The sequence below is a fragment of the Chelonia mydas genome, chromosome 14 (assembly GCF_015237465.2).
Source record: "Chelonia mydas isolate rCheMyd1 chromosome 14, rCheMyd1.pri.v2, whole genome shotgun sequence".
NCBI lineage: Eukaryota > Metazoa > Chordata > Testudines > Cheloniidae > Chelonia > Chelonia mydas.
The window spans coordinates 41,463,398-41,479,698 of NC_051254.2; the positions used below are offsets into that span (position 1 = coordinate 41,463,398).

The window sequence follows — 16,301 nt, forward strand, 5'->3', positions numbered from 1 at the left end:
TCATCAAGAATCTTTTGTCAAGGTCACTCTAGTGCTAGTTGTGGGGAACCTCAGATTTCCTTGACTCCTGTCAGTGTGGTTGTTAGCCAGCGTTTAGTACACAGACTACATTGCTAAAGGACCCTCTCCACATCAGGGTGAAGATCAAGTCAATCATGCTGTCAGAAGTCTTTGATATACTGACTATGGTGAATTGTAACTTACAGTGCTACACTTGAGTGGCTTTGTCCTTTTCTTTCCAGGAGAATCCCATGGGTAAGTGCTTTGCAATTTTCTGTCTGCCCTGAGGACATTTTCATGCAGGCTGCCACAAGCTTCTATTCTCAAGTTAAGGAGAAAGGTCTCTGAGCTGCTTTTCCAAATTTTAAAACAAGACATTCAGTTGTGCCCTTTGTGTTGGGAGGTTTCATTTTGAGGATAGAGCAAATATGATAAGTAAACATCATAGTGCATGGCAAGAGTTCATGGGCATAATAATTTAATCTAATTTTATCACTGCTAATCTGAAGGCTAAAGTCCAGCCCAGCCCTATTCTCGGAGAAGGGTGACTCTATAATTTATGGGAAATTACAAAACAGCATTAGGAAGCCCTGTATTCTGATTGGCCATTAGACATCATGTTGTGACATACATTGCAACCCCACGCAGTATCTTTGGTGACCACTGTATTACACTGATGAAAGGATTATGTATGATTGTGTCTTCCTCCCTGGGGGAGGGTACCACAAGTCCTCCAGGAACTCGAAAGGGTGTGTGGGTGGGAGAGGGATTAAGGGGAGTCACTGAAGACTGTAAACAGCCCCCGGGGTGCCAACTGCTTCAGGTCTCCGCTCCTGTGATAGGGCCACACGGCCTCCCCTTTCACGCACACCCCACACCCTGTGCAGCCAGCAGAAAGGGGCGTCAAAGCTTTAACTGAATGAGGGAGGTAGAGTGTGTTCAACAACTCAACCTTCTTCAGAATACGCTGCGTCAGGGCCCTCACGGCCGCCCATGTTTTAACACAAGCGTAGTCACCTGGGGCAGGCACAGATTGGCAGAGGAAGTGTCTTCCCAGTGCGGGGCTGAGGTGGGCCTTAGCCCCCCTCGCCACGGGGCCCCGCCCCATCCTCTTCCTCTCCCCCTGAGGACCCACCCCCAGTCAGGCCTGAAGCCGACCATGGTAAGAGCCCAGGGGGGCCATTTCAGATTTTGGTAGGGGCGCAACTTTAACTGTGATTCCAGGAGCTACTTAGGCACCTGAAAATTAGCTGACAGGACACCGTATCTAATTCCTATTAGGGCTGTCAATTAACTGCCGTTAATGCCTGCGATTAATGCACAGCACAATTAACGTGTTACATTTTTGAGTGCACGTTCATCGCAGACCCTCTGGGCAGGAAGCAGTACTGACGCCGGGCCCAGAGTCGGAAGGGGCCCCGGCCAGCCCGATCCCCTGGCCGGCTCAGCCAGCCAGGAAAGCTGCCTCCACCCCTGCCCGGCCTCGTCCCCAAAGCCACGCCCCTGCTCTGCCCCTGCTCCGCCTCGTCCCCAAAGCCCCACCCCTTCTCTGCCCCAGCCCCGCCTCTTCCCCAAAGCCCCGCCCCTGCTCTGCCCGCACCCCGCCTCTTCCCCAAAGCCCCGCCCCTTCTCTGCTCCACCCTCCTCTTCCCACCCCTGCTCCTCCCCAGCCCCTCCCCCGCTCCCCTGCGGACTCCAGCTTATTCTTACCAGGAGTCCGGTCTGCACTCACCGGTGGCGGGAAGTAGAGCGACCCGGCCCCAGCCAGCTGTGCACCGCCGGCGAGTGCTGGGGGGTGGTTCCCCCCTGCCCCCCAGTCCCAAATCCAGAGCAGAGTGGGCTGGGGCCAGGTCACTCCAGTTCCCGCTGCCCCGTGAGTGCAGGGTCGGGCCTGCCCTGCAATCACCGGGCGGCAGGAAGTGGAGTGACATATGGAGTGACAAATGGAGTGACAAATATCCCTCTCGGGTCCATTTACTGCAGGACTTTAATAAGGTGAACAGGAGAACACAAGCAGTTTGCCCACACGGGGACAATTCATTATTCTAGAAAATATATTAACACATTAAAACTAAGACAATGGTAAACATGACTTCGGTGCTTTTGAAAATCCCACCTGCAGTTACTTAGCAGCACGAGTTCCACTGGAAATCAACGAGTCTGACGTCGCTTCGGCTCCTTTGAAAATTCCAGCCTTCGCACCCCGTACACACGCTGACAGTTGTATTTAAATATATATCAGCGGGTTGTGGCCAAATAATGATCAGCTAACAGGATTTGAAACACCCCCATTTCCCCCCACCCCGACTCTTCAGCCAGGCATCCCCCGCTGCTTTCCCCCCCGTCCCCCCAGTTGACGGGTCTCTCCCTGGCCCTCGGCTGGGTCCCTCCCACAGGGGGACTCTCTCCTCCCTTGGTGGGACTCCCCCCCCCGACCCCCCAACTCCACACTGAGTTGGCCTAGGAGCATAGAGCCCCAGCCTAGAGCGCCTCACACAGACCTCCACAGCCATAGAGCTATGGGGAGAGCGTCACCTCCCTTCAGCCCTGTCTGTGCGGGGGGGAGGACTGGCGGAGTCCTCCAGGTCATAGAGATCAGGAGGGTGGGGGCTAGAGGAGCCTGTTTCACGGGGCCGGACAGGGCACCTCGGGGACACAGTGTGAGCCGCACACTAAGCGCATGATCCCAGGAGAGAGGAAAGGGAAATGAAAAGCAACGGACCAGAGAAGAGCGGGCGGATTCTCTCCCCGGCAAAAGAGGCCGGCGGGAAAGTGACGATCGGGTCCCCGTTGCCAGCATCGAAAAACGCCACCCGCCCCTCTTCATAGTCCAGATAAACCCGGATCCTGCGGGGTCCCCGGCTCGGGGAGAAGGGGGTGAGATCATCAGGGGACGAGAGAGCCCAGTACCGATCCTCACTGCACAGCACAGCCCAGATCCCCTGCTCAGGGTTAAAATCGATATCTCCCTTCCTGCTCACAGACTCTCTGACCACCCCCACAATACAGACTTCGCCTTCCTTTAGCTCTGTCTCCCAGTAATGTCGGCCCGAGGTGAATCCCTCACAGCCCAGCACACAGAGCTCAGTGTCAAATCTCCCAGGGTTGTTGGGCAGATCCTGCCATGTGTCTCCCCTTCTCACACTTTTCCGATCCGCAGACACGATGAGTTGGGGATGGGCCGTGTCTGGATCCAGAGTCACGTTCACTGCAGAGAGAGAACCAGAGGGTGAGGGGCAGAGCTCAGCCCTGGGGCAGGGTCTGATCGTGTCAGTGACAGAACCTGCCCGAGGTGGGGGGTGAATCAGAGAATCTCCCCCCTCCAGGATTTACCCAGCTCTGCAAGGGGAGCAGCGCTGAGATCTCAGCCATGTGCAGGGGGGATTCACACCCCTGACAGAACCAGTTCAGTGACAGAGTGAAAGGATCAGCTCAGCTCAGCCAGGCTCCCAGACCCAGTGTCTGATTCTCAGTTATTCCATCCATATGCTTGGGGGAAAGACAAGGGGGGTTAGAGGGAGGTGGTTTTAAGCCACCTTTGTCCTTCCTTTAGTCTCCCTGGCCCCTAGTTACAGGGGCCTCAGCGTTGCAAAGCAGAGAGCAGCCATAGTGTGATGCATCCTGTCTATGCCCCCACCAGAGCCGACCCTTGGATAGGGTGAATCAGGCTGACCACTCTGGGCCCCACGCTTTGGGGGGCGCTGCAAGCAGGTGCAGTCAGTCGCAGAAGAAACGAATCTGTCACTTCAGCCCCGGACCCCACCCCCCCCCTAGGGACGGCCCTGGCCCCCAGCATGGCCCCCCAGCCCGGCCCCCCAACCCACTCCTACAATAACGGCTGGGAGCAGACTTGCTGTAGAGCCCTTATGACAACTTCACATGGACGGGGGTGGCTCCCTTGCACAGAAGCTATTTTCTGGGGACTGTTTCCATGCATATTAAGGCCCCTTTGCTCTGACAGAGCAGCAGCAAAGGGCCTGACGATCTTTCCCCATCTGCACCCACCTCTCCCCACAGATGTGATTAGAGATCCTGGCATCATAGGAGGCTCCCAGCAGATTACAGGGAATCCAAAGTCCTCCTGTATAAAATTGCTTTTTTAGAGACATCAGTGGCCCCCCATGACTCTGTGTAGCTGCGGTGTGGTTGAGGACACCGCACACTTACTGAATGGCTGCTTGTCTTGTGCTGGTCTATCAGGGGGACTTTCCAAACTCCACACTGATGGCCCCAAGGCTATACAATGGCTAATACAGTATTGACAACTTCAAGAGATCAAATCTCATGAGATTAGCCCAAAAATCGTGACCTTTTTAAAAAGGACTATATTGTGATTTTTAGGTCAGTCTCTTGAGTTTGAACTCCCCTGGGCCCTCCCCAGGGCGTGCACATGTGACAATCAGTGTTGCCCACTCTCCCACATGTACGGGATAAGGTGATTTTGGCTCCTGCTGAAGGAGCTCTCACCCCCACATCTGCCCATCTCCTGCCCAGCAATTAATCCTGTCCCTCAGGCCCCCGTCAGTTCTGTCCCCACCCAACCCCCCTCAATTCAGTCCCCCAGCCCCCATCATCACTGCCCCATCATCACCGCCCCATCAGTTCAGCACCCCTACCCCACTGCCCTCAGTTCACCCTCCCAGCACTCACCCTATCTGCTCAGAACCCACCATCGATACAGACCCCCCAGCCCCCTGCTCACTTCAGGCCCCCTACAGCCCCCAGGCCATAATAAAGCCCACCCAGCCTCACCTCTGCTCCTTCTAGGGTTCTTCATCCTCCCTACGCCTGGGGGCTACAGTGAGGTCTCCTCACCCACTTCCCAGGCTGGCACGGAAGGAGCCGCACCGGGGTGGCTGACAGCGGGAGCCCCAGCAACACCCAGGGCAGCTGACAGGATTTCGAAGTAAAATTAAGCCTCGTGTTTAGAACTCTCAAATGTCGGGATATTTTTTCAGCCACAACTCTATCGCGAGATCATGAGTGAGTCTTAATTCTAAATTATCATAGAGAAAAGAATCGACTTTTCTGTTTTTAGGAAAGATCTGGGCAGCCACCAGTAATAACGGTGTTCAGCTCCTGTCAAATGCAAACTTGAAACAAAACCTGAACTACGGTGCTGCCAATGAGCCACCATGATTCATATGAAAGTTTTCACTCCCCCTTTGGTTCCAGAAATTTACCTTTGTCCAACCGCTGTCTAGACGACAGAGAGTCTAGAGGAAGAAAAGGGTGAAAAAGATTGAATGTCATATTCACACTGTCCATTCTCTAACACAAAAGCCAAATGAAAAGAAAACAAACTTTATGAAGTTCTAGTTAAGGAGGTTAAGTGCAATTCAGACCAATACAAACCATTACACACTCACTGAAAAATAACCACAAACATGAAAACAAAGCACATGACCTAAGGTTACATGACATACCCAGAGATGTTTTACACAGCAATTAAACACCTGTGGCTGGCCCATGACAGCTGACTTGGGCTCGGGCAATGGGGCTGTTTAATTGCAGAGTGGATGCTCGGGCCTGGGCAGAAGTCTGGCTCTGGGACCCTGTGACAGGAGAGGGTCACAGAGTCCAGGCTCCAGCCCGAGCCCGAACCGTGTGAGCCTGAGTCATTGGACACGGGCGAGCCACAGGTGTTTAATTGCTGTGTAGACAAACCCTCTGAAACCAACACATAATTCACAGACAGACCAATAAGCAGAAACCTTTTCCCTGATTAGCATTCAATCAACTTTAAATCTGCCCCTGTATCATTAGTACTTAATAAAATTGGCTCTTCCTTCCTGACAGACCTTGTGGTCTCATTCTCTCCAGCTCAGGAGGATAAAAGGTGGAGAAGCTCTAAATCAGGGGTGGGCAACGTACGGCCCGTGATCCAGATCTGGCATGTTGCTAAATTTCATCGGCCTGCAGCACCAACACCCCCCTCCTACCGCAGGGTTGGAGCCGTGAGTGCAGACTGGCCCCGACATGGGGTGGAAGCCCCAAGCCTCTGCGCAGAGCCACGGGACTAGGCGTGCAGAGGGTGCTGCAGCTCCCCCAGGTTTTGCGTGGGGGTTCCATGCCCAGGGTACCGGATGGCTGCCAGACCCCCACCTGGGGCTCTGCTCCCACCTCCAGCTGTGGTCCCAGCCTCAGCCCCCTTACCCCCGTCCGCATCCCGCCTCCCCCGCGAAGTCACAGCCCAGTCTTGGCACCAGCTCTGGGCTGAGGGGGCACAGACATGGGTAAGGGTGTACGCCACATAAAAAGTTTGGGACCACTGGCTTTCAGCACCCCCACTCTTCCAGCGCTACTGCTTCCACACCCACCGTGGGGCTAGCGCCGCGAGCACCGGCTTGGCCTGCTGCAGGGGGGACGTCCCAAGCCTCTCTGTCCCCCTGCGGGGGAGTGGCCTTCGATTGATTTTTTTCTGTGGGTCAATGGCCCGTGATAGAAAAAAGGTTCCCCAGCCCTGCTCTAAAGCAAGAGAGGGACTATGATGACACAGGAGGCCTTGCAGACAAAAATTCCAAACAAACATACTTCAGAAACAGTTAATTCAGCAGGAAGCTCAAGCGAAGGTTAACGTTCATAGCTGCTAGGAAAGGAAAATCCCCAGCGAGTTCAAATTTAGGACCCTAATCCAGTGTGTATGTGCCGCATTGAGAGCTGAGTAGGGAATTCATAGGTTCCAAATGATTAGTTGACTATCTCCATCCACAGTTATTTTCCCTCAGACATTTCCCCAGCTCTGTCAATTATCCATGTAATGTATGTGAGAAAATTCCCCAGGTGACTGTTTATTACCTTTGAATTTCTTCATTATGGTCTCCAGAGACGCAGTTCTTTGAGAAGATTCCCAGATTCTCCATTTCAGGTCCGAAGAAAAGGCCACTGGGTTCTGAAACTTCTCCCCCTCACATCTGAAGAACAACCCAGTGTTACTCCTTGTGGAGTCCGTTCATATTTGTGTTTTACTAAAATATATTTTATTCTAGTGAATGTTTGTAGCTCAGCCGACCGTGGAGGATTAAATTCTCTATGGCCTCAGGAATACGTCCAATACCAGCTTGACACTACAAGCTTCCCCTTCATTTTGGTGAGACCGATATTGGAAAACTGCTTCCAGGTCTGGTGTCCCCATTTTAAAATGGACGTTGAAAAAGTGGAGACGGTGCAGAGAAGACCCACAAAAATGATTTGAGGGCCAGTAAAAATGTCTTGCCCTGAGAGCACCCTGGCACTTGAGTGTGGGGTATAAACACCGTCATGGGGAGAACAGACTTGGTACTAAAGGGCTCCTCAGTTTAGCCAACAAAGGCATAACAAAGACCAATTGCTGGAAGCTGAAGCCAGAGAAATTCAAATGGGAAATAAAGCAGACATTTCTAAAAGTGTGGGTGGATTAACCTTGAAAGAAACTGCCAAGGGAAGTGGTGGATTCTCCATCTCTTGATGCTCTCTCCCTTTTTACCTGCCTTAAAGGCAAGTGATGGGGACAGGGGGCGGAGAGGAGCGAGCAGGGGGCAGGGCTTTGGGGGAAAATGCAGAGCAGGGGTGGGGCCATGGTTTGGGCACTGGTGGGGCCCCCCCCACTTCTAGGGAGCTTCAGGTGTTACTGTCTGTTGATGTCTTCAAATCTAGACTGAATGGCTTTGTGGACAGTGCTTTAGTCAACACACGTTAGGATTTAGTCAAATACAAGTTACTGGGCTGAACACAGGAATAACTGGGTGAAATTTAAGCACCTGTGATACAGAGGCACCGACTCTGTGGGTGCTCCAGGGCTGGAGCACCCACGAATAAATAAATAGAATAAACCCACCCCCACAGATCAGATATTCCCCCTGCCTCCCAGCGCCTCCCATCCACTGAGGATCAGCTGTTCAGCAGCGGCCAGGAGGCGCTGGGGGTACAGGGGGTGCAGCAAGTTCAGGAAGAGGCGGGACAGGGCCTTGGGGGAAGGGGTGGAGTGGGGGCAGGGTCTGGGGCCAAGCAGGGGTCGAACACCCCCAGGGGAATGAGAAAGTCGAAGCCTGTGCTGTGATATACAGGAGGTCAAATGTGATGATCTTACGGTCCTTTCTGGCCTTCAACTTTATGCATCTATGAAACTCAGTAATACCATGTGGCAATGAGTTCCACAGGTTAATAATGAAGTGTGTTTAAAAAAAAAAAAAGTATTTCCTTTTCTCAGCTTTACACTAGTTGCCTTACACTGAGCATCCCCTTGGTCTTGTATTGTGACTGTGGGAAGCAGAATCCCCTGACATATCCTGTACACTATTTAAGGGAGATAATTAGTGACAATCCTTGTGGTGATGTAGACACCTATTGTACCAGCACCTGGAGTGAGACCCACTTATCCATTTCAAAGATGATTTATGTTCTTATTTAGCTCTTTGGATACATACAATGATCAGTCCACTAGCACAGGGGTTCTCAGCTTACAAAGGCTGGTGTGTGTCCACTCCACACGTGAGGGAGTGGCAAACTACTTAATGACCTTGCACTGCCCAAGGGAGCAGAGGTGGGGCATTTTTCCACAGTACAGCTGCCTAGCCAGTTATTCCCATTTCGTAGTTGTACATTTGATCTTTCCTTCCAAACTGCAGCGGTTTGTTTTTATTGACTGTCCCCTGAAATTGATGTTAATCCTTCCTCCCTCCGCCTTTTGTCTCTTTAGACTGTAAACTCCTTGGGGCAGGGACTGTCTCTTACTACGTGTCTGTGCAGCACCCAGCATGTTGGGTCCTGATTTTGCCTTGAGCCTCTAGAGCCTGCCATAGTGCTACTGATAATAGCACATTACAAAGTCTTTAGAGCAGGGAATGTCTTTTCCATCGTACCTGTTGCCACGCCAAGCCCACTGATTGAACTCACTGCATGATAAGAAACAAGTAATAAACAGCTCATTGAATAGTCATCAGCTGGCTCTGACTTTCCATCCCTACCAACCTAGGTGGAGTTTGGAGTCTATGACCTCGAAATGAAAAATGCATTCTCCATCCCCAATCCCCCGAGTTCTCCCTTCCACCAGCTACACTATAAATAACAACCTTGCCTGTAGGTAAATAACTTCTCAGGCTGGTCTATTCTGGAGTCTAGTAAAAATGACAAGAGCCCCAAGATTAGATTTAACGGAGAGAGACTGGGAACCACCCCCCACACTCTGCACTGCTGGACCACGGGGAGCACTGTCTCATGTTGAAAATCAAGTCTCTGCCTTGTGAAGTGAAAGGGAGAGTGAGAAGGAGCCACCTACTTGCTCAAGGTGCCTTTGATGTCCTAGAGGAGAAAGATAAAAGGAAATTCAGTCCCATATCTCAAACTAAGTATCCCTCCTGCTCTGGAGGGGACTCACTTTGGCTTCACAGTGTGAGGTTCAAAGTGAAATTTGTTATTTATTATTGCAAACAAAAACATTAAATGTGTTGCCTTTGCTCTTTTGGATAAGTGCTCTGACTGCAGGATCCAGGCCCAAGGAAGTTTGTTCGTGGAGGCACACTAGCTCTTTGGGTAGTGACATTTGGACAACCAGAGGGCACATGAAATCTCCTTAACACTCAAAGGTTTGGAGAAGATCCCCTCCTGCCGACTCCAGTGGGTCCAGAGGGAGGGACGCCCCCAGGCTGTGCTGCCCCCCTGCTGTAAACTTTCTCCCCACTCGCCCACAAACGTTCTGAAGGCCCGTCCTGTGGACTTCCTGAGGGCTGGGTGAGAACAATGAGTGTGGGGTACAGAGTAACACAGGGCCATTCACTATGCTAAGGCCCAGGATCAATGCAGGAAACCTGAGGAGTGAAGAGAGCTGCCCCCAGCATTTGGCCCTAGATAGCAGCTACAGATGTCCAGGATGGAATGTTGTTGTTTTTTTCGTTTCTTGCTATTTAGAGGCATTTTTTGACCATTAAAATCATTAGAAGGCTTTTGGAATTCTAACAACTCCATTACTTCTGACACTTTCAGGGTACCATAACAGCTTCCCTCACTAACTTCAGTTCTGGCAGAAAAAAACAAACATCACCACAGCTTCAGACCTCATGTATCAATTTTAAAGCCAATATTTTCCCTTTTGTGGCATATGTAGGAAGAGTGGCCAAATCAGGCATAAAACGGAAACTCTGCTTCAATCTTAGCTATTTCCATAATTAATGACAGGTTCCATCTTTAATCTTTTGGAGTTAGCGTTTGGAACACAGGAATTGCTGGACTGGCTCAGACTGTAGGTCGACCTAATCAGTATTCTGTCTCCAAAGGTGGACAGTGCCAGATGCTTCAGAGGAAGGTGTAAGATAATCTGCCTCCCACATTCTCATCCTTCTCTCTAATAGTTAGTGATTGGATGAAGCAATAAAGCATGAGGTTTAATATCACTCTGCATATTCTTATTATCCATATCAATATCAGATCCCTTTTTGATTTTTGCTAAATGCTTGGTCTCAGTGACATCCGGTGGCAATGAGTTCCACAGTCTAATTACGTGCTGTGTGAAAATTTGTTCATTGGATCAATTTTGAATTTGTCACCTTCTCATTTTATTGAAGGTCTCTTTGTTCTTGCATTAAGAGACAGGGAGAACAGAGTTTGGAGTTAGCCATTTTTGGAGGAGTCTTCTCCCACTTGAATTCAAAAGAAGAATTTCTTTTCATTTAGGGCTCGATCCAATGCTCATCATACTCAAGAAGTATATTTCCATTGACTTTAATGGGCATTTGATCAAACCCTTAAGGAAAAATAATGTATATTTTAGCAATACTATATGTTCTGACCATTCACTCCTACACTCCAAAAGGAAGAGTTAGGAGACTTTCTTGCCCTGTGAAAGGTTCTGGGGTGTTTCTAACACTGTCTCACCTGCAGGAATTCACTTGCTGTCTGCTGGCACTTCTGCTCCATCTCACTGATCAGGTAATTGAAAGATGATATTTCCTCAGATAATTTGGCAACATACTCAGCCCTCCTCTTTTCAATTTCCTTATTCAGCTCTTCCAACTGGGCCAGCAGGAGTTGCTCTTGTTCCTCCAGAAACTGGCACAGTTGCTGAAATTCAGACACAATCTTCTGCTTCTCAGTTTCTAGCTGTTTCTGAAATGACGAGATACAAACAGGAAAAGCACAGGTCAAGGACAAGACTATGGAGTGAGTCATGAGACATTTTATAAAGCCATGGGACATTTTATGCACGTTGCAGCACGTCATTGCAACCCCACAGAAATTAACTTCTGACATTTTATGGAGAATATACTTTATGCTCAGTAGACAGAAGATTTTCCAATAGATTTTCAAGAGTCCTAACTGGTGTTTAGGAGTATGAATTTTTCTTGCATGATTCAGATAATCTGTGATCAGTGGCTTCCAGAAAACCAGATCCGTCTAATAACAGGAAGCACAGCAGGTGTGGGATTTAGAACTGGACTGGCAAGGATTATTTTTGGAGAGCAAACAGTAGTGCTTCTTAGTTTGGGTTCTAGACTTGAACTGGGGAACACATGCTGTCCACAAAATACATTTGGACATGAAGGGCATTAAAAAAAAAAAGTACTAACATTTGAGCTCCATCATTTGCTCTCAAAAGCTCTGAAAACAGTTTTGGATACATAAAATTTGGCACACCATAAATCTTGGATTGTAAGCCACACAGGGACCTTGCGCACAAATTGGGCTGCTGGGAAGACCCCTTTTTGCACATGCAAATCTGAGTTTGCAGATTGCTTAGGAATGAGTGCATGTGAACTGGTCAGACGTCCACCAATTCATGCTGTTTCTGGAGCACTCTCTGGCCCCTGGTACCCTAGGAGCAAGGAAATCAGACCAGATTTGGAACCCAGATCTTCTTCATGGCAATGTCTAGCAGCGATATTAATAAGGGTCTGTTCCAAAGCTCACTGAACTGGCCCGTAGTCTTTCCAAGGACTTCCTTGTGCTTTGTTTTAGGCCCTAAGTGAGCCTCCTCCTGTGGGGCAGCAGATTCCTAGAGCAGCTGCACTGACTGTCCAGCTGTGGTTATCTCTGTTGAAAGTACAGCTGGCCAAAACATTCCGGGGTGGGGAAATTTGCAAAAATAATTGACATTTCAAAGTGGTTTCTATTTGTCAGTTTTCAAAATGGAACTTCTTTTGACTTGTTTGAAAAATATCTTGAAATAACTTTTGAAAAGTTTCACATTTTTGTTTCTCCCTTTTCCTGAAGTGGAACAAAATAATGTTCATTCCCCACCCCCCCATTTTTCTTTTTAGTACTTCCTCCCTGTACCTCTTCAAAAGAGCTCCCATTTTTGAAAGAGTGGCAAAAAGAAAAAGGAAAAAACAAAGGTAAAAAACCCTGTAAATTATTTTAGTGCACTCAGTAGAACGAAAGAGATAAAAAACCAAAGAATGTTTTTTAAAAACAAAATAAAAATTTTAGTTTGAATTGACACAAAAATGTTTGTTTCATTTTGAAATTTCCGGTCAAAAAATTGAAAAAATATCTTGCAAGTTGTTTTCTACTAAACCCCATTTATCCTCAGGGAGCTTTTTTTTGGTTGAAAGTTTTCCACCAGCTTTAATTGAAAGACTAAAGGAGAAACTACTGTTAATTAAAGAAATTACACGGGAATTATTATTAAAACTTTCTTTAATGCTGCATTTTCCTGCTGACTCTCAGTTAAAGCAGAAGAGTTTTTCTTTACAATGAGAATAAAGAAGGAATCACCTTTCACGGATGAGACCGTGTTACTCACTAGTCCTCTTACGATACTCAAACTAAGCAGTGTGTTGATAATGTCCCTGTGCACATTTGCTTCTGAGTAATAACGGCACCTACCAGCAGTTCCTGGCTTTTATTTTCCTCACTCAATTTAAATGACAAAATCTCGTCTCTCTCTTTCTTCAGAATCTCCAAACGGCTCCGAATTTGGTCCTAACAAAAGAAAAACTGGTTTAGTTTTGGTTGTTTTTGGAGGATTTCCCCCCCATTTATTTATATTTGCAAGAATATCAAATCCATCATTAAATGGGTGAGTGCTCTAACCACCATACAGTCAGTCATTCTCAGGCTTGTGGTCTCTCTCTCTTTGGTCCAAACGATGAAGGGGTTAATTATTACTAAAACACTCTGATTGAAAGTAGCCCAGAGGATGAAAAGGAGTTGTTTGCCTCCTACTGCATGGCTTTGGTTAAAAAGTCTGAGTCTCTCTTGCTCCCTTTTGCTTTGCAGCTGATTTGCTGCCTCTCTCGGTGTAAGCTCAAAAGCTTGTCTCACCAACAGAAGTTGGTCCAAAGATATTATCTCACCCACCTTGTCTGTCTGTCCCTGCAAGTTCATTTCCTTACTCTAATCTCACTCTTCCGTCACTGAACACTGAAAGTGCTCACTCATAGACCAGCTAAGATGTTACCACAGAAATGGGGTCAGGGAGCAGGCAGTGAAGGGGACAGTGTGGGTATTCCATGAGGGCTAATACCCGCTTTCTTCCTGCTTCAGAATCCATGTACCTGTGGGAACACCTGTTTTCACCCCGCTTTCACCTCTGCGGTCTGGAACCTTGACATTCCCCCCAGCACGTAGCTCTCAATCGGTGTCGAGAATGCACAGAGCTGCTTAGAGGGTGTGAAAATCCCATGTGTACAGTTGCATGGCACATAAGTCTGTTCAGAATAGGCCACTAACCTCCTAGGTCCCTATCATTGTTTCCAATCATTGAGTTGGTAGTGTGTGTTGCTTAAATGCAATACATTATTCTACTTTAATCATCCTGCTCTAACATCTGTTACGTCTTGACAATTGTCCAGTCAGTGGTGTGTCTCACCCGCAACTCTAATCTGATTTGCACAAAGCTTTGCAGAAGATTTAACAAAACCTAAAGTTCACAGGTGCACAAATACAATAAAATAGATTGTTTAGTCTTTTTTTCCTCTAGTCTGTGTAGTTTATATATAAATAAATTGGGACCACTTTCACTGCAAGAAGCACTGGATATTTTAAGAAATCCTGCAAAGGACAAAATATCGACTTTTCCAGCTTCTAAGCCAAAAAATAATGGACAGCTGCTTGCATACAGTTATGAAAGAAAAGAGGACAAAAAAAGATGACCAGAGGTGTGATCAAGACAAATGGATCCACAGAGGAAGACATCTTTTCCCAACGGGGGATCCTCTGGCAAGGAAGAGATATTTCCGAAGGCTGACCGATACAGATGAGGTTTTGTGTCACAGATATGGATATAAAATTCTTGATGGAAATGTGGACAAAGTGATTGTTCATTATTTGGGACAAGATGAAATACCTGACCCATGTGTGCCCTATAGGAATATGAGACAATATCCTTGGAGATCTCATGGTCGTACATTGCCATCTGTACTGTCAAGAGTTGTGGAGCAGAAACATTTAAATCTCCCTAAAAATTGCCAGTGAAAAACAGCCTCTAATGTTTCAGCTGCACGTATGAGAGTGACTCTTCCCAAAAATACACAACAAATAAAAAAAATTGTGTATGAAAAACAGAAAAGTCAAATCAGCCACAATGACTTATGTGGTATGACCTTCACTGTGCCCTGGAAGGCTTTGTGTATCAGTACTGCCAGGTCCCTGAAATCCCTGTAAGTTTGGATCTTCCAGAAGCTATTGGTATTTTTAAAGAGGTGATCCTATTGAAGCCAGCTACACTTCATATGCCACATTTCAGCTCGGAGACTTTTACTCTCTCTCTTCATGTGCCTTTTTGCAGGAAAATCCAGCAGTTTCTGTGGCTGCGCTGATTCATGACAAGTGCACAACACATGCACACAAGAGGTTCTCTCATTTCTAGCAAAATATGCATCCCAGGTCAACAGCAGTTCCATTTTAGTAGTACTGTGCTAGATGTATACATTTCAGCCCCTGGGCCAATGCAGAACTGACTTTTCTGAGTCCTTATTGGTGTTAAAAATGGTTTGGGGCCAGAACAGGTTAATAACAGCATGTTATAAGTCTGTTCTCATTGCTAAAGTATTGTTCATAAGGGTGTCTAACTATATCCCCTTTTTTTTTGCCATAATTTTTTTATTAAAATGCCGTTCCTGGCCATTCCAGCTTTTACACCATCCTGTGATTTCTTACCTTGTAATCCTCAGCACCCTCCTCTTTGGGAACCGCAGCGTGTTCTCTGTGATCTCGGGACACGTGGCAACCCGAACAAATGGGTATTTGATCCTTTTGGCAGATGACTTTTAAATCCTCGTTGTGTTTTTCACACACTGTCCCAACTTCTGGTTCTTTTGCTGGCTCCAGTGTAAACGTTCTGGATGCTTCTACAATATTCCTTAGCTGTCCGTTTGGTTTGAAGTTTCTCTGGGAGAAGGTTTCTCTGCACTCAGGACAGTGGAAGTTTGCACTCAGTGCCTCCCAGCGCTGAGTGATGCAGGCCTGGCAGAAATGGTGGCCACAGTCCAGACACACTGGATCTTTAAAATAATCTAGACACACTGAACAAGTCAGTTGAGCGTGGAGCTGTTGTGCTGGATTCGCAGCAGCCATGGCTGCTTCTGCAGAGAAGAGACTAATTTAGTTTCGTTTTAGTGTTCTCAGAAATGGGCTGATTCTGAACTTTGCACACCAAACAGGTGTTTTCTATGTGTACATTGTCTCATGTTACTCTTGTGAGTCCGGAAACACCTTGTGGTTTCAGTTGGCAAAGGGAGGCTCTACCACGAAAGACTATGCAGTGACAGCACCTGACGCTGTGGATCCCTGCAATGGTGCAGCACGGCCACCCTGAGGAACAGTTGTTGGAAAAACAGCACCTGTCACATCCACACCCAGCTCTATACAGCATTTCTTCCAGTCATCGCTGGGTCACTGTGTTGTGGGACTCCAGAGGTACTGACAGCCTAGCTCATGGCACAGCTCTCTGCAGCAGGTGGTTCTGGGAGAATTGTTAGCTGCCAGGGGTATTTCAGCCTTTAGAAGGGGAGGATCCTGGAGTCATGCCCCTCCCCGTCAACCCAATAACTGTGGCAGTGACCATCTTTTTTTCTGCTTAATATTTGCCCTCCGTGATGGATACAATAATTTCTAAATACCGTCTTCCTAGCCATGTTCTCACAGGTTAGCAGGGTATATACAGATGGTCTGTGACAGAGGAAGAGGGAAAACAGGTGGCTGGAATAATGGGGGCCGGAGTCACTGCCTGATTCTCACCAACTGCAGCATGAAAACATTTCGATATCTTGTTGTAGTGAAGCAAGACTCACCGCCGGGCGCCTCCTGCTGGTCATCTTGGGAATTAGCTCTTCAGCCTCAGAGCACCCTCTGCTGGCCGGTGGCTCGCCTGCCTTAGGCCCCCGTGT

At 48.1% G+C, this 16,301-nt stretch overlaps 2 protein-coding genes across 2 annotated transcripts in view; both read right to left on the minus strand.

Annotated features, from left to right (window-relative positions):
* LOC119567486 (zinc finger protein RFP) overlaps positions 1–2,256 on the minus strand; it is a 41,111-nt gene extending 38,855 nt beyond the window's left edge. The window contains exons 1-2 of the mRNA XM_037913450.2: positions 2,117–2,256; positions 205–349 (exon numbers count right to left, since the gene is read on the minus strand). The gene's annotated coding sequence lies outside the window, so the exon portion shown is untranslated. The remainder of the gene's footprint in view (positions 1–204; positions 350–2,116) is intronic.
* Positions 1,970–15,890, minus strand: LOC119567489 (E3 ubiquitin-protein ligase TRIM7-like). The gene is made up of 7 exons (XM_037913454.2): positions 15,073–15,890; positions 12,799–12,894; positions 10,849–11,079; positions 9,257–9,279; positions 6,799–6,914; positions 5,184–5,216; positions 1,970–3,208 (listed from the first exon to the last, which is right to left on the minus strand). Exons 1-7 carry the CDS (start codon positions 15,487–15,489, stop codon positions 2,673–2,675), a joined length of 1,452 nt encoding a protein of 483 aa, XP_037769382.1. The 5' UTR covers positions 15,490–15,890; the 3' UTR covers positions 1,970–2,672.
* Positions 15,891–16,301: the final 411 nt, after the last annotated feature.